This window comes from Protopterus annectens, chromosome 2.part2 (genome assembly GCF_019279795.1).
Source record: "Protopterus annectens isolate FY-2018-M chromosome 2.part2, PAN1.0, whole genome shotgun sequence".
NCBI lineage: Eukaryota > Metazoa > Chordata > Ceratodontiformes > Protopteridae > Protopterus > Protopterus annectens.
In genome coordinates this window covers 929721404-929740492 of record NC_056730.1, presented here as the reverse complement: position 1 = coordinate 929740492, position 19089 = coordinate 929721404, and the positions used below count along the sequence as shown (strand labels likewise).

At 40.2% G+C, this 19089-nt stretch overlaps 1 protein-coding gene across 8 annotated transcripts in view; it reads right to left on the bottom strand.

Moving 5' to 3' along the window:
- The window catches only part of ATG10 (autophagy related 10), an 861182-nt gene that overhangs the window by 528657 nt on the left and 313436 nt on the right, over nt 1-19089 (bottom strand). For all 8 annotated transcript variants that reach the window (XM_044064249.1, XM_044064251.1, XM_044064248.1 and 5 more), the window contains one exon: nt 6693-6815. In XM_044064249.1, the coding sequence (XP_043920184.1) occupies nt 6693-6815 (123 nt within the window). The remainder of the gene's footprint in view (nt 1-6692; nt 6816-19089) is intronic.

The window sequence follows — 19089 nt, the reverse complement described above, 5'->3', positions numbered from 1 at the left end:
AGATGGGCATCCTCTAGGTCCAGAGACACCAGGAAGGTTTGAGGGAGAATGAATGGAAACAAAGTTTGCAAGGACAGCATCTTGAAAGATGGAATGAAAAGAAAGGTGTGACGTTGGAGGGATCCAGAATCAGTCTCCTTTTATTGGGAAGAATAGTCTGGAATGGAACTATTTTCCCCCACACTGTGGAGGCACTGGTTGTTTTGTAACTTGTTTGAACAAGCTTTGAATGATAGGATAGAGCAATTGTACCTGGTTTCATAGAGGAGAAGTGATGCCAATAAATGGAGGCACATCTTTCCAGGTCACTCTGCAACCATTTTGAATGACTGAAACAGCCCATTTGTCTGAAGTGATGGGTAGCCAGTTTTTTTAGAGCGGAGGTGAGCCTTTTACATAGGAGGAGGGATGGACTAAGTAGTGGGGAGGAGGACAGATGGTGGTCTGGCAGACTTTTCTGGTAAGGATACCTCCAAGAATGAGAATCCCTGATTGTCTTGTACTGAAATATTTTCATAGGCATTTTCTTGGATTTATTAAAAGGCCTGAATTCCACGTGAGTGAAGGAAGTAGGTTTGGCAAGGTAATTCCTTTGGTATCTTGGACAGAAGTAATAAACATCTGTCTACAGTCCTTCATAACTTTACCTTGTTTCTGCAATTGTTTGAAAAGACTGGCAAAATCCTGTCTGAACAAAAGGACCTTGTTTAAGGGAGAGAGTCTAGAAGTTTGCCTTAATATCCTCTGGAAGGAACTGAGGACATAGCCATGCATACCACCTGATCACAGAACCTATTGCAGATGCTCTGGAGAAATCTTCTACTGCATTATATCTGGATTTAATGCTCTTTCTATATACTTGTAAAGCTTGAACCACCATTGATAAGGCCTAATGTTTACTAACAGGTTCCTCCTGGGAGGAGAATGTTTTATTTAAATTGCCCAGAATAGACAGTAAGTATAGTCATCTGAGCTTTGATGGCGAGAGAAGAAGACCAAACCTTTTTCCCCAGTCTGTCCAGTGACCTGCTATCTTTATCAGAAAGAAAAGCTTTGGCAGTAAGTTGAAACTTAGACGGGCTTGCCTGTAGACATGGAAAACACAGAAGGGTAGGTCACAGGGTTTTTGTACAGAATAGTACAGGTACATTATAAAACCTGTCAGACCTTTTAGGAGCTGTTGGCTGGGAATCCGGTGCAGTGGAAGTGGATGCAAAGGTATTAAAGAAAGCCTCCAGATCAAAAGTTACAGGTGCAGGAGCAGGGGTGCCTATTTCCAAGAGGTCAGAACATCTCTACTGAACATCAGAAATCAGGTTAGATTACTATACAAAATGATTCATCAAGTTAACAGCAGTTTTTCTGAATAAAGCTTCTTCAACTGGGATGTTGGGAGAAGAAGGATCTTCACCATCTGAGGCCACTTGAACTAGCAAATGGATCTGAGATGAATAGACCAAGGACAGCTCACCAAAGTCTGACTAATCCACTTATTCCTAAGTGTTTCTTTTGAGGAGGAGGAGGAGGAGTACGAATGGTAGAAGTAGGCCCTTAAAATGGTGGCCTAAGTGCCATTATGGCTGTAAACAGGCCCGGTAAAAAATCTAAATACATCCACTACTTTTCTTTGGAAGTCTGGAAGAAAATTTGTTTTTTAGTTTTTTGTTTATTTTTTTTTTCTAGATGTGACATCTGCTTTAACTATACACAGAGCCTTTGCCCCCTAACAAATGACAGTGAGTGATCCTTTAATTTCCTCTCTAATAAAGATCTGCTGTATGCCTTTGGGTCCTTTGGAAATGATTAAGCAGCGTTTCTAAGCAGTGTTTCTCTTTCTCATCATCACTGGTAACTTCAATCATTTTGGTTTTGGAAGTGTGCACTTCAGATGCCATACTGGGCTTTGCAGGATTTTAAATCTTTATTTGTACTTTGATAATCTTGGGTCTCTCCTGACTCACTCCCATTAACAGTGTTGTCTGCTCTGAACTGAGTTCCTTGGCTCAGCCCACTATGCTCAGGCTCACTTCATTCCCCACCCTAACCCCCTATTCCCACCCACCCCTGACATAATTTCCTTTATAGCTAACCAGTTGCTACACCTTACACCAAGTCACTCCCCATACTTCCCATTACAGCAATACAGTCATCTACACTTTTATTCACTACCCTCCTCCCGATTACATTTCAACCAACCAATGTCTCTCCCTGCACTCTTCCTATACTTACTTTCCATATTGTACTACCTTACTGTATAGGCTCAACACACAGCAACTATCCTACCTGTACTTTAACCTCTCAACCCTCAGTCAACTCAAACTACTTTCCTATATCTCCCTCTAATTCCTACAGAGACCAGGGTCAAACAACATAACTCGGATAACAACATTCTCCCACCTGGCTATAACATACTACATCTGGATAAAATAAATAGAAAAGGTGGAGGAGTAGCTATCCTTCATCCTGACCATCTCACAGTAACCTCTTCTAACACCTCTCTACCTCCCTTCCCCTGTGCTGAAATTCCGTCAGTAAATGTAATTCGCAACAAACACCTTATCTTAACTGTGGCCGCCATGTACATACCTCCTGGTGATAATATCTCCCTCCTAGAGCAAATACTATCTTGGTTCTCAGAGAACATTACAACAGAAACAACTATCCTAGGGGACATCAACATAAATTGGCATCCCTTTAAAACAGACTCCCCTTGTCAAAGTATAAACCTTTATGGCTTCACACAGGTCATCTCAACTCTAACCCACCTAAATAAACTTTCAAACTCACACCCAATTATTGACTGGATACTAGTATCTCATCCCAATAAATACCAGAAACCTGAATCACTATCTGACTCTCTTAGCGACCATGCACCTATCTGAGTAGTTAGATACACCTCCCACACTACAAGTACTCTCAAATCTAAAACCTTCTGTAAACTGACCAACTTCAACTCAGAATACTTAAATAGCCTCCTATCCTCCATTAACTGGTCTTCACTCTTTTCACTCCCTACTAAAGATGCTGTTCTATACTTCAGTTAACTTTCTTTAAATATTCTCAAAACTCTCGCCCCTCTTTGAACATGAGTTAAATCTCAAATCGCCCCTTGGCTTACCAACACCACTCGTTCCTCTATCCATGTCACAGATCTAGCGTGGAAAAAATGGACTAAATCAAAATCTCCTTCAAACTTACAAAAATATAAAGAATTTAGAAACAAAACTAAAAAATGACAGAATCTGATGAAAGAAACTTCTACTCACAATCCACCTCTAATCAAAATAATAACCCCAGGGACATCTGGAAGTCAATTAACCACATCTTACATCCAGGTAACCCACCAATTCCCAACCTTGATCCTAACCTGTCTCCCACAGAAACAGCCACCCAGTTCAATTCCTTTTTCATCAACACGATTAGTAAATTAAGCGTCTATATCACGTTATCGAAATTTTACTACATTGAATCACTAAAGGTCGGCCTCTAGTGATCGATGTAGTAAAACATCGAATAACGTTAAAAAAAACAAACAAAAATAAAAACCAACTAGCGTAGGCAGGGGGGAAAGCCCCCCTGCACCCACCACACCCCCCTACTTAAATATTCTAACTCCAAGACCGCACTACATTGAGGTAAATGGAAATCTCCCCCTACAGAGATTTCTGTTTACCTGCACGATGTTCTGCACTTTCGATATTGTCGGTTTTCGACATTGTGAAGTAGACATGTAAATTACTGCCTTCTGGTTCTAGAGCTCTTCCTAACTTCACCCCAATCCCCAACAAATCACTTTTTCTCTTCAATCTGTATCAAACGCCTAGATCAACAAATTTCTTCATACCCTAAAGCCATGCTCTCCTTCTACTGACAGCTTGCTGCCATACTTGCTAAAAATAGCCGCCTGTTCCATTGCATACCCCATATCTACTTTAGATTCAGACAGTGAACAATTTATCACTGTTCCATCCATCTGGAAAAAATTCTATACCATCTCCATCCATAAAAGAGGTACATCTACAGAAATTTCCAATTTTAGGCCTATAGCTATACTCACTATTATCAAAAATCATGGAAAAATGCAACCATGCACAATTACTATGCCGCCTATTTCTAGAAAACCTTTTAATACCCACTCAGCATGGTTTTCGACTGATCCATAGCGGTCTATATGGCTATCTGTCAATGTGGAGCATTTTTACATTGGACAAACATCCAGGACTTTTAAGACCGGGATAGCTACACATCTTAGTGATATTAACTGTAAGAGACAAAGGTGTGCACTTTATAAACCTAAACTGGAACATCTAACTGCACATTTTGTATTTGTAGGTATAGACACTGTTTTAGGTAAAGAACTGTCAGATATTACTAAGCACTCTATTTTAGATAGAAAGGAAAGGTTATGGATTATTAATTTATGAGCTTTATATAAGCCAGGCCTAAATGAATATTGGTAAATGGTTATGATATAACTAGTGACACCAGTATATTATATTTATGTTTATGTTTTTTCTACTGATTTAATATTTATCTGGTAGAGGTAAAATTCAGGTATAGAAACTGCATTACATATTGATATTAGATTATATTTAATATGTTATATAATTGATTTATTTGTAATGTAGTTTTGTGTTTTCTAGTGTTGATGCTTGGTCTTTGTGAGTTTTATGTGTCTACAACCTTAAAAACATTTATATATTAAGGGAAAGATTATTTGTGACTGTACTCCACTGAGGACACCAGGGGGCGAAACCGGTTTGTGTTTGTGCTGTTCGATTGCTTGCTATCCACTGTAAGGTGAAGACTGCCATATTCATGGAAAGATAAAGTTGTTTATCGCAACTTGATTGATTGACTCGGTTATTCGTATTAAGTCTACCTGTATTCTTTTGGAAGACTGTTTTTTAGTGCTGGACTCTATTTGTGAACTATATATGTGTGTGTGTGTGTGTGTGTGTATATGGTTCTACCTGAGTTAGTCGACAGCTTAGAACACCGACAACGGAATCCGGAGCTCCAGAAGATCGACAATGAAGAAGACCGACGCGAATCGCGAGTGCCAGAACATCGACAATGCAGAAGACCGACATGATGGATGACAACACCGACGCCGAGGATGCCGACATGGGAAAAGACTGTGTGAGTATGCGGTAGTGACGGACGTTAGGGTGCGAGTCAGGTAAGTGTGGATATTGACGGTCTGTGGGGATAGGGGTGGGTTAAGTGAGTTAGGGTTAGGGAGCGGGTTAGGTAAGTGTGCGGTAGGGACAGACTTTGGGATAGGGGCGGGTTAAGTGAGTTAGGGTTAGGGAGCGGGTTAGGTAAGTGTGCGGTAGGGATAGACTTTGGGATAGGGGCGGGTTAAGTGAGTTAGGGTTAGGGAGCGGGTTAGGTACATGTGCGATAGTGACGGACCTTAGGGTTAGGGTTGTCGATAGTTGTGTATGTAAGTAGTGTGGGTTTGTAAGGATTTTGGTGTGCTTGTATTGTGTGTGTGGTTTGTGGAATGGGGATGTGTTTTGTTTTTTATTGTTGTTATTGTGGTGTGTGCAGTGTATGGGGTTTCGTGTTTGTGTACCGTCGGTTATTTCGTTGTCGGGTATGTGAGGTTTCGTGTTAATGCACTGTCGATTATGTGGTGTCGGTGATGTCGTTGTCGGTGTTGTGTGGTTTCGACTATGTCAGGTAGAACCGTGTATATATATATATATATATATATATATATATATATGTATATATATATATGTATATATATATATATATATATATATATATATATATATATATATATATATATATATATATATATATATTTTATACACACAAATAATATACAACACGAGTCGGCATCAAGTGCTCGAACTACAACTTTTGAGCACTTAGAAACTGAATAGAAAAGTTTGAATCACAAAGATTCAGGAAAAAAAAATCAATCCAAAACAGCCCCATGTTCACCCCCAACCCCTGCTATTCGTATGTACCAACTCCGAGATCTCGCTACAGTGAAGAAAGGACAAATTACCACTATACCACAACCTGTATATATATTTATAAACCAATAGCTGGTCAAACATTTGCTACGTTTGCAATGGTAGTACAACTGGTTGAAGAGGCATTTGACCAAAGAATGCCAGCATCACTTAGTGCAAGATCACAGTGAACTGGGGATCGAGGACTTTACAGTTTCCTCACTGTACTGTAATCTTGGGAGCTGATATCTACAATTAGCAGGGAATGCTGGGTTCACAAGCTTCACTTCATTTTGGTCCATTTTCAATCAGCTGATGTTTGAACATTTTTGTTCGATCATTTGACTTTCAAAGGTGTAGTTTTCAATTGATATATAGATAGACATAGGCATATATATACAAATTATACACGTGTGTGTGTGTGTATGTATATATATATATATATATATATATATATATATATATATATGTGTGTGTGTGTGTGTGTGTGTGTGTGTGTGTGTGTGTGTATGTATATATATATATATATATATATATATATATATATATATATATATATATATATATATATATATATATATATATATATATATGTGTATACATGTATATAAAATGCTTACTTTTCACGTACAGTTCTCAGTTAGGGGACTTACGTCCATATTAAAAGCATTGTACAAAAGGAAATCAGAATGATGGATCTGACATCAAAACTGTTCTTACCTCATTTTTATATAAAGTATCATCATTTTGGTTATCTCCATCACTGCAAGTTTTAATAATACACAGAGAGTTGATGGGTTTTGTTGTCATAACTGTCTTACTCATGTAACCTTCATCACACCCCTGGTGAAAAAACAAAGAGCTACTTAATTTAAATACAGGGAAATGGAACACACAAAATAATATTTATTTTTAACTTACATTCCTGTCTTTTTAAATCACATTTATTAATTTACCATTCTGATAATATAAACAATGCACACTTTTTCTAACGGTCAAAAACATGTGTCTCAAAGCAACTATAGAAAGACAACTCAAAACATTTGTCCTTTTCCTTACTATAAAAGAAATCAATATCTAGTTTGTGTAATAAAGTATTTCAGTTTCAACTCTTTTTAATATTTAGACATTTTTATTTGAATACACCAACATATGACATGCATTCAAAAAATAAAATTGTACTCAGAGTGATAGGGATATTACGAAATTACGAATTACAAAAAATTCTTGTAAAATTATTAATTGCTCTTTATCTGAATAAAACATTGACCACTGTTTCTCAATATACTTTCCTAAAAGCAAGATCATGTTTGCCAGTCGAATGGTGCAGAGACAAGGAGTCTGTCTGTGTGACTGGTGACCCATGTTCAGCAAGAAGCTCGGGGTACTCCAGCATTAAGCCAGGGAATAAGCAGCTAGTAGCCAGCTTTCCTGTCATGTTGAAAAATGTATAGAGGAACCAGCTGGCTTTACAAGCTGTACAGGAGACTTGCAGGTGGCCTATCAAACACGGGGTGGTAATGACAGTGTGACATCATTCACACGCTGCTCATACAGAATAGGACACTGCCTGAAAACTATGCACTTGAAGGCTTTCAGTGCCATGATCCACAAATCCCTATGGAATTCCTCGCTCTCCAAGCACTGTAAATACTGCAAATTTAACTTCCTGAGAAGTCAGAAGGCCCATCCAATGAAGGGTTACATCTGGACATAGCCTGGAAAGCAGCAATCAGGGGATTCAGGGCAAGGAAGTTGTGGTAATGAAGGTAACAGCTGAATGGCAAAGTATGGTAAAAGGAAAGAAAGGGGTCATAAAAAAACTGAAAACAATCAAGATTGTGTGTTACTAAGCATTTGGCAAATATGAATGCAGATATTTAGTGTAGGTGGTAGGCATTTGTTCAAACAAAGAAAATCACTACTACATGTACAATGCACAAGAGACAGGCACTTGCAGCTGGTAATTCACTTATTGGCTGATGATTACAGACATTTTCCCCACTGCAGACTTTTCCAACTCAGTACAGCGTAACACTTCCTTAGTGAAACCTAAGTGGGCATTCAAAACAAGAAATGTTCCAGAACTGCCAAGAGAATCAGGGAGTATAGTATAAAATGTATCTAAAACAATCTCATATACAAGATGCACTCACAAGCAGATACAGCCTAGGAAGACATGTAAACTTCTCAAAAATACAGCAACCAGGTAACGTTACATGCAACTACGGATGAGTGTCACAGAATTCACCAGTACTTGAAAGCCACATTTGTTTATCAAACTACAGTTACAAAAAAAAATCTCTCACTTAATATTTCCATGAGGTACTTCTTCCAACCCAAGCTGTTTTAAATGGTTTGCTTATGGCTGAACTCTGTGTAGAGTTATAGCCGAACACCTCTTCCTTTAAAAAGCTTCCTTCATTCATACATCAATGGACACTAACAGACTGCATCCTCAACTAACTTCATGTTCAAAATCATACTAAGAAGCTGCTATGATATCTCCCAGGTTAAGACCCGTGATAATCCTCAGCTCTCTCAAATATTACAACTTGATAAAATTCTGGCAGTTTCAGTTCTCACTAATTTCAGAGTATTTTCTGTATTTAAAGTCATCTTTCCTTCTCTCCTAGCATTGTGTATCAATGGACTTTCATAAAAGCCCCTTGGCTTTGAACGTATCCTGCAAATTACTAACCTACAAATAAGCAACAGCACTGCCAACCCTAACACTGTTGTACCCCAAGTCTCTGACCACCTGATAGCTATAGTACTGCAGTAATCAGGAGCGGTAAAGTAATAAAGCAGTTAGTTTTGCTGCACATAAAACTTGGTACCAAGCAAGGGACACTTCTGTGTAGAATTTGCATATACTATACTATATACTATAGGTTTTCGTCAAGGACTCCAGTTGTCTCCCACATTGCAAAGATTGTTAAGTACACAAACAGATGCCACTAAGCTGCAGTGTGCATGTGTGGATGTGTGAGGGTGTGTGCACGCATGCAGGCATGCGTGCATATCCTGCAATGGACTGTGTCCCATCCAGAACTGGTTACCATCTAAAGTCCAATGTTTGCTGAGAAAGGAAGAGAAAACACATTTGCTCAAAAATTAATGCATTAATTGGAAAAGTGCCAGCAGTAAACTGCAATGAAATCAGAAAGATGTTCTGTCCACTGGAAATGCACCTTTAACTTTAATGTAGACTTGGCAGTAACTACACCTTGCCTTTTAACGTAGACTTAGCAGTAACTATACCTTGCCTTTTAAAGCAGACCTAGCAGTAGCTGTACTTAATTACATAAACCTGACATTCCCATTCACAGGTCATACTGTGAAAAATATTCAGCATCTCAAAGCCTGTTACTTCATCTTTCAATCATATTCTAATACTATCAGCAAAGATGGCAAGTAAGAGTGACACCCTTGCCTCAACTTGTCAAAGTCCCTTGTCTCCATATATTCCACAAAAGAGATGAAAGCCACAAAATGCACCTTACGAAGTACCAGTGAGCTTAACTTCTCCATCTGAGCAAGATTCTGTGTTTTGTAATAAAATTCTGCTGTCTACTGCTTGAGGAAAGGAGGAGGAGGAGGAGTCCTTTTGTTAGAATATTCAGCACATCTTAATAAACAAAGGAATGTCTACCACTGGCAACAAGATTATTTACTTGCAAGTGCTATGTGACTGCTGTCTATGTATGACTGCATTTGATTTTGGATTCAATTTATTCTTTTAAGGTTTGGATACTTCAATTATTTTTGCTCTTACTATATTTCAGTGATTTTATGATGTTAGTAAATGCACTGCAGCATTTGATGGGTCAGAGAGAAAGTGGTGCAGCAATGCCGTTTTCCACTTGTCTGTACTTATTTATTTAGGCCATTTTTAATAAAAAGCTTTGTAACTTTCTTAATTATATAATGACTAGCCTAAAATATTAAAAAAAACAAGCATGCTGACTGGCCAGCCCAACCAACGTGCCCATTGTAAATCAGAGAGTATACTAATGGAAAAAAGCCCGGTCCCCCGGACTTTTTCCCATTAGTATATCTCGCATTTTTTTACTTTTTTTTTTTTTACTATAAAAAGAAACCGGAAGACTTAAACCAATGGAGGGAGACAGCGCAGACAAAAATAAAAGGATAATCAGGTAAGTTTTGCAAAACTTAACAAACTTGCTTGATTATCCTTTTATTTTGCCTGTCCCGGTTTCCTTTTTGTATTAAAAAAAAAAAAAAGTAGCAACGGAGATCTTCCTTTCTCCATTGCAACAGTTGCACAGCACTGATGCACTGCGTAAGCATTGGGACAAGTCCCATACGCATGCGCAGTACATCAAAACAGCCACAGGATACATTCAAAATGTGGAAGGGCAGCACAGAGGCATTATACAAAGATATTATTTAACTCATTAACCCAGAGTACAGTCACGGGCTGCATTTAAAGTTACATCTGAACACTCCCTGATACATTACATCTGAGGTCGTCTAGGAGCGCTAGTAAATTCACTAACACAATGCAACTCCCACTGCTGAAAACTAAAGTGAAAAAGTACTAATTACCTTCTCAACTTTATTTTTACAGTAGAATTAGGTACTGTTTAAAGAGGAATTTTTTAATAAATTGGCTTGCTGTGCACCCTTTCTATGGCTGTGATCGTTCACAGCTAGCCGATCTTCTCTGCTTTCCCGGTTATAGTAAGCACAAACACCAGCATTCCCCCATCACCTGCTTTAAAGCAAAATAAAAAAAAAATAGAAGGAAGTGTAAAAAGAACCCTCTAAAAGCCAGAAGTTTATTTACGGGCAGTAGAAATAAAGTACAGTTTTGCACCTACCATAAATGTAGATGTTCGAGTGTTCACTCTGCTGCAGTCATCACACTTGGGTTATCCTGTCGTCAGGCGGTCCCGCAGTCGGCCGGATTTCCAAAGTCTTGGTCCGACGTCGGTTGCTGTCGCCTCCTCCCTGACGTCAGTGCGCCAGGGGTACATATATTGCAACCAACGTCATTTTCTTCAGTTTTTCTTGCCCCAGATGTCAGGTGCCCCCAAAAAGGTGATCCGAATTAGTACCAAAAGGTGTGAACACTGTACAAACACAAAATCCCTTCAGCTATAAGCAAATACATCAGAAAGGCATAGCAAAGATTTAGCCAGTAGATCAGAGGGGTTGGAGTGAGGGTAACCTGGACTGCAGCAGGGTGAACACTCGAACATTTACATTTATGGTAGGTACAAAACTGTACTATGTTCATCGTGTTACCCTGCTGCAGTCATCACACTTGGGTTGAGTCCCAAAGCTAAGGTAGGGTGGAGGCATCATAGAGGGTTAGTGGAGACAATGTGGCTCTGCAGAACTGCAGTGGCAAAGCCTGTCCTGGACTTAGAATAAAGAGGTAAGTGATCGTGTTTGGTAAAGGTGTGTACAGAACTCCAAGTTGCAGCTTCTAAAATTTCCTTGGTAAGAACCCCCCTGTGAAAGGCAGTAGAGGTAGCTGTTGCCCTGGTAGAGTGGGATCTAATGGTAGGAGGAACTGGTTTCCCATGATGGGTATAGCAGAATCGTATGCAATGGCCTATCCATTTAGAAATGGTTTGCTTTGATATGGCCCTCCCTTGAGAAGCTGTAGCATAGGAAACAAAGAGCTGGTCAGTTTTTCTGAAAGCCTTAGTTTTATCCAAGTAGTAACAAAGTTGCCTGTGAATGTCCAAGGAATGCAGGAGTCTCTCACCTTTGTTCTGTGGATTGGGGAAGAAAGTGGGTAGGTGGATGGTTTGATTTAAAGCTACACTGGAAACCACCTTAGGCATGAAGGAAGTATTAGCTCGTAGAGAAACTCTGTCTTGATGGAAAATGAGGAAAGGTTCCACTGCCATAAGTGCCGTAATTCCGAGACTCTCCTAGCAGAAGTTATTGCCAGGAGCAGGGCAGTCTTCCAGGATAGGAACTGAAGGTCTGCAGAAAAAGCTGGTTCAAAGGGAGGTAGCGTTAGTTTTTCCAGAATAAAGTTGAGGTCCCATGTTGGTGTAGGGGCTCTTCTAGGTGGTCTAATGTTTTTTGCCCCTCTGAGGAACTGCCTTAGAAGAGGATTTGAAAATAAAGGTGAATTAGTGTCGTAGTGAGCTGAAATAGCTGAAGCATGGATTTTAATAGAGGAGAAGGAAAGTCCTTTATGCAACATCTCAGCTAAATACTGCAGAATGTGAGGCATATGAGGCTGAGTTGTGTCTTGGCCTTTAGCTTGGTTCCAAGCACAAAACCTTTTCCATTTGTCCGAGTAAGCCTTCCTGGTGCTTGGCCTCCTGGCCTCTAGAATAACATCCAGTACTGCTTGTGAAAGAGGGGCTGGTGGAATGCTTAATTGATTTGCCATGCAGCCAGGTTTAAGGTTTTGATCTGGCTGTGTAGAATCTGCTTGTCTTGCTGCGTGAGTAAATGAGGAATTTGAGGCAATATCCATGGTGGGCTGTGAGCCATATTCTTCAACAGCGGGTACCAGTGCTGGCGTGGCCTGTCTGGGGCTATGAGAATCAGTCGAGGTTTCTCCTTTTTGACCTTCAAAAGAACCTTTGTGAGAACAGGTAATGGAGGAAAGGCATATGCTGTCAGGGTTTTCCAACTGAAGGAGAGAGCATCCACTTTCCAAGCTTGATGGTGGAATGTCCTTGTACAAAATTTTGTCAGCTGGTAGTTTTGAGGACTGGCAAACAGGTCTATATTTGGTAGACCCCATCTTTGAGTTATCATTGTAGATATTTGTGGGTCTAGCTTCCACTCGTGGGGATCTTTGATGTTTCTGCTTAGGTCGTCTGCCAATGTGTTTTTCTGTCCTGGCAGGAATTGAGCCTGTAATTGGACTTGGTAGGCCAGAGCTGTGTTCCATAAGATTATTGCTTGCCTGCAAACAGGGTAGGAATGTGTGTCCCCTTGTTCGTTTATGTACCACATTACTGTGGTGTTGTCCGTCTTTATTGCAAGTTGTCCTGGCTGTAGTAGATCCTTGAAGGCTTTCAGAGCTTTCTGTACAGCTAGCATCTCTTTTTGGTTTATGTGCAGTTTTCTTTGTTCTGCAGTCCATAGGCCTTGAATGCATTGCCCTGCCATGTGTGCCCCCCAGGCATAGTCTGAAGCATCTGTTGTGATAGTTTGCCTGGGTGGGGGCAAGATGAAAGGCTGACCCTTGTTGAGGTGACATGCCTGTGCCCACCATAGAAATTCCTTTTGAAGGCAGGGAATGAGAGATATCACTATGTCCAAGCTGTGGCTGTGTTGAGACCATATGCTTTTTAGGTACCACTGTAATTTCCTCATATGCAGTTTTGCAAATGGTATTATCAGAATGCAAGATGCCATGAAGCCCAAAGCCTGCAGAATTTTTCTTGCAGTTAATTGGGTCTTTGTTGCCATTGTCTTGAAATACTGAGTCAGTTGTAATTGCTTGTCTGGTGTAAGATAAGCCTTCTGGGCTGTTGTGTCCAAGCTGGCACCCAGGAATGTCATTTTTTGTGAGGGTACTAGTTTTGACTTCTTTTCGTTTACTGTGTACCCCAAACAATTTAGTAGATGCTTCACAAAAGCCAGATGTTGTAAGAGAATGTCTTTTCTTTCTGCTTGGATGAGGCAGTCGTCCAGATATGGATATATTTGAATTCCTCTTTGTCTGCAGTATGCAATTACTGGTGCCAGGCATTTTGTGAATACTCTGGGCGCAGTAGATAAGCCAAAGGGCAGTGCAGAGAATTGATAATGGGTTGAACCTGCAATGAAACAGAGGTATCTTCTGCAACTTTGTCTGATAGGGACATGCAGGTATGCCTCCTTGAGGTACGTTACACCAGCCATGCTTCCTTGCCCAACATGGGAAGTAGCTGCTGTAGTGTTTGCATCTTGAATTTGGGAACTTGTAAGTGTTTAGAATTGAAAGGTCCAGAATTGGTCTCCAAGCATTTTCTTTCCTGGGTACTAGGAAGAGTCTTGAGTAAAATCCTTGGCCTTGCTCTTGAGTTGGTACCCTTTGAATGGCTCTCATGGCCATGAGAGCTGTAATTTGTTTTTGAGCCTCTGCCCTTTGATTTTGTGGCAGGTTTGGCATTCCTCTTTTTATTGGCAAGGTGTGAAAGTGGAATCTGTATCCTCGTAAGATTATGTCTAGGACCCATTTGTCCTTTGTGACCATGTGCCAGTTGTCTGCAAATAGTGCTAGTTTTCCCCCCAAGGGGGCTGACAAAAGAGCTTTGTTTGGCCAGCTGAGGTGCAAGTCATTGAGTTTGCCTTCTGGTGGGTTGAGACCTGTCTTCTCCTCCCTTCTGGGTTGGAGTGCCCCATTGGCGAGGCTTATACTGAGCTTGTGGTTGTCCTCTGCCCCTTGGGCGCCTGTATTTACCCCTCTGAGGCCTGTCAGTGGCTGGAAAGGACCATTTTTTTGTTGGTCAGTTTCTGCTGAAGCGAGGGGGTTGTACTTGTAGAAAATCTTTGACTGTCTGCATTGATTTCGCCTTATCTTCCATTTTCTTTAAAACTTCCTCTGCTTTAACACCAAAAAGAACATCCTGCTGTAAGGGAGCATCTAATAGTTTTGCTTTAACATGATCAGGCAGACTTTGTTTTTTTAACCAGGCATGCCTACGTATAACTGATCCAGTGACAGCTGCTCTGCAGGAGGCCTCTAAAGAATCAAACTCACATTGTAAGGTATGTTTGCCCACCTGCTCGGTGGCGTGCAACAAATCCTGTACTTCTTTCATTCCAGATTGTTGAGGTAAGGTGGTTATCTTTTGTTTTAACTGAGAGATCAGAAATTGCTGATACTTAAGCATATGAAATTGACAGTTTAGTGCTCTCATAGCTGAAGTGGCTGAGGTGTAAACCTTTTTCCCCCATCTGTCTAGTGCTCTTGAATCCCTTTCAGAAGGTACTGGATTTTTAGCCATGGAAGCCTTAGCCCCCTTGGGACCCTGGGAGATAGTCTCTGGGTCAGCTACTGGGCTTTTGTAAAGGAATTTGTGGGAATCAGGTACTCTGTAGTATCTGTCAGGCTTGGCCGGGGCAGGAGGTAGAGAGTCAGGGATGAAACTGGATTCTAAGTAGACATCATCCACAACGTCCAAAACAGGAGGGATAGCTAGAGGTCTGTGTTGGGTGAGTAAAAGAAACTCTCTCAGCCTTTTCTTGGAATCAGAGTAATCCTGACCTTCCCAGTGAAAATGTTCCCTCATAGTGTGTAAAGTTTCCCCAAAAGAGTAATCTTCTGGAGGGGAAGCTGAGGGAATAGATTCCTCAGCATCAGAATCTTCATAAGGAGAGAAGGAATAGTCTTGGTCCTCAGAGGAATCCGAAGAAATAGACAGTTGTTCAGAGGAAGCAGAATCTTCCTCTTGTCTAGGCCTTTTGTCAGGAGGAGGCTGTGAACCCCTGATAAGAGAAATCAAATGTTCAGCCATTTTGAGCATCTGTTTCTTAGGCATAGGGCCTTGAACAGGAGACTGAAGTGAAGCCTTTTTCGATTTAGAAGGAGTCTTCGACTTGGAAAACGTTTTGACTGTAAGAGTCGGTCTGAAAACGCCTTCAGAAACCGATGGCGTTTCAGAAGTACCGACGTCCTTGGAAGGTAAATCATCGGTAGGGCCTGAAGTAAAAAGCTGCATTGGCCTAGTACATTCTGACAAAATATCTGTAGCGGTCTCGGGTTCCAGAACTGCGGTAGTCAGAGGCTGCGTCGGAGCCTCACTGATAACCTGAGACCGGATCAACCGAGGCCTCGGAATCGGGCTTAGGCCTGGGCTGTCGGTCCTTGTCCCTGCGCCTTTTGTGCACGCCGGTAGTCGGAAGCTCCGACGGCATGTTATAGTTAAATTTTCTACCAAAAAAGTGTTGTGTGAAATCAAATCGTCTTTTAATAGTACATTTATTAAATCTAGCACAAAAACGACAAGAAGTGACGTCGTGATCAGGGCCTAGGCAAGGTATGCAAGAAATACAATTGTTAACTTTTTCTGACATCGGTCTGAGGCAAGAAAAGTTTCCCCAACGGGGTACTTAGCTTTATAGAAGACTTCAGTCTGAAATTCGAATTCGAAAATCTCAGGAGTCGGCCGACCGGCACTTGCGAACTGCTTCTGCTTCGGGCACCGCGCGGCAAGAAAGACTGGAGAAAATGGCGTCGGTTGCAATATATGTACCCCTGGCGCACTGACGTCAGGGATGAGGTGATAGCAACCGACGTCGGACCAAGACTTTGGAAATCCGGCCGACTGCGGGACCGCCTGACGACAGGATAACCCAAGTGTGATGACTGCAGCAGGGTAACACGATGAACATCTAGCAAACACCATTGCTTAGCCCATATTCTTTCATTGGCCCAGCTGGTGATGCAAGCAGCGTCAGTTAATCAGATCGCTGCAAGAGGATTCATCACTCAGGCACAGAATAACCCAAAGTGACGACAATGCAAGGGACAATTCAGGGACGCAAGTCTGGTACAGTATAAGAAGCACATTTATTTTATTTTTGTTGTTTAGGGAGAACAGCATAATCTAGGAAGTGTATGCTGCAAAATTATTGTACGGATTAAGAAGTATTTGCCATCAAGCATTATGCATAAACTGTCAGTGAAGACTGTTAAAAATCTGAATAATGTTCGTTTTTGTTTATGGTTTCTTTTTGCTCTTTGTAGTTGTAGTCTTGTCATTATGCATGCATTATTTTTTCTTTTTTTCACAGCTCACAAAGGTTGTGATTTATGTCTTGCTTGTTTTATGGATGTTTTTGGTGTTATCTTTTGTGCAACAGAGTTGGAGTCCTAGGAAAGCTGTAGTGTAGGTGCAGACTTAAACCAGAGTGAGCAAATAAATGACTGTATGCATCTGTGTGTCCCTCTATGTACATGTATTTTTGAAGGTTAGTACTGTAATACATCTGTGCAGCAGGTTACTGCAGTTCTTAGCACTTTGAGTTACAATAGCATTTCCGTAATGGTTTATTTAAAAGTGGCACTCAATGGCAGCTTTTAGTGTGCTGAAAAACTACGGGCGTGATTGGTTTAAGAATTTGTATACTATTGCTACAGCAATTTGCTCACTCGTGGCATTTGGAAATTTGGCAGCATATTGAGGTGCAAGTTTGAAACAGAGCCGTATAGACACTGAAGTTTTTATCAGTTATTCATTTCCTCAGTAGAAATATTTCTTTACTGCTAGTTTACGGTAGTGGTGTTGACTGATATTCTGATTCCTAACCCTCTTACACTTAAACTTTCTTTTAAAAAAAAAAAAAAAGAACAACTGTAGATATCTGCAAAATCAGGCGCTAAGCAGTTCCATGTATAACCGCAACTAGGATACTGATATTTTCAACCAGTAATGATCATGCCCCATAATCCTTTGCGCAATCGGTAACAGCAACTTTGTTTTCATAGCAAAACCTGTCACTCTAGCAACTTTCTAAATATGGAATATGGATATTTAAAATCTGCCCATGATTCTGAATCTTTTTACTCAGTAGTTTTTGCCTTTGTCTGTGATTATTGCACAGTAGTGCAGAGGTTGAAGGGTCCAGGGGTGGTGGTGCCCCCTCATACATTTGTATGTCCCACAAAAACTTTGTCAATGACTGTACTAATAAGTGTATAAAACAATCATGAGGTCTGGAATAGATCTGGGTTTTGACAAAGTTATGACCAATCTAAATTGTCAACAATCTTATATCACTGGTCACTACTTAGTTCTGGATTTTTTTTTATTTGTTACATTTATTTGATTTTGTTTTGGGTGCTATTGGATTTATAACATTTCTTGTAAAGCCAAGCAATTGCTGAGGGTGCTTGGGTGGCAAGTTATATTTTATGGCTGCATGGAGTGCTGGTTATTAATAAATAAAGCAAAGACATGTTGTTGTTTGAGGGGTTTGGTCCAATGGGAAACATAATTAGTAATTAAGTTTTTCTGCGATACAAAGTGCTTAGCCAGAGATGATCAATACTAAAGTCTCATGTAATCACTGTACTGCCTCTATTAGCCAACTTTAGGATGTCAGGTATGGTGTTTTCAGTGGCTGGAGCAAGGGAAATACAGTTTTCAGTAATTGTATGTGGTTGCTTATGACCAGCTTAGTTATAAGCCAGTTTGGGGCATCTTCAAACATAGATGCATTTGCACCTATTAATTTTATTATTTTTGACATTTCTTTTTTACTAGAATTATTATATCTCCCCCAGTTTTCTGACCTGATCTGTTACTGAGAAGAAGGCCAAGCTGACATTTCATAACCGACTTCCTGAAAACAATTCCTTAAACTTTACTTCTGTTCAGACTATTATATGGTACTATGACAATCAGCAATACCAAAACAGTGGCATTAACCAGATTGTTTATAATTACTCCTCTATGGATAGAAATGTGGTTAAGTGTACTCAATCCCAAGATGTTTTAATTCCTAGAGTGATTTGGTGACATTAGATTTGGTAGTAGTTCTGGTTAGCTACAGGCAAAAGTGTGGCTTCATCCTTATTAGACTGCATTTACAATTTTTTTTAATGTATTCATCAATATATTTCAGGAGTGGTTGCTGTTCTTATACTATGTATATATTTATACACACACACACATATACAGTCATAATTTTCATATTTTTCTAAATATCTCAACAACCAAGTAACAGTCAAAACTACGTAGTCTCAAATATAAGCTCACATACAGACAAACAAAATGCTGCTCGGAGATATTGTAAGTTGCTTATAAATTAATACAAAATTAATACTTTTTGTGATTATTATGACTCAAAAGCCAGTTTAAACCTCCAGAACTCCCCACAAGAAAATGAGTTAAAGGGCAAAGTGGGGTAAAAAGACATGGTGCTGGTAGAGGAAGATGGCAATTTAGATTAGTAAAAGAAATGCAATTGAGACAGTGTGTCAGAGGAGGTTGTAATCATGTGATCATGTAGGGGGTAGGAGGTTGTAATCGTGATAATGTAGGGGGGTCCTTATATTGAAAGTATCTGGTTATACAGACGAGGTAAGTACCAGGCTAGCCTTTCAGCATTCAAAATAACCTATCCCACATGGTTATATATTGTCCTTACCCATCCCATGGATGATAATTGTATATTA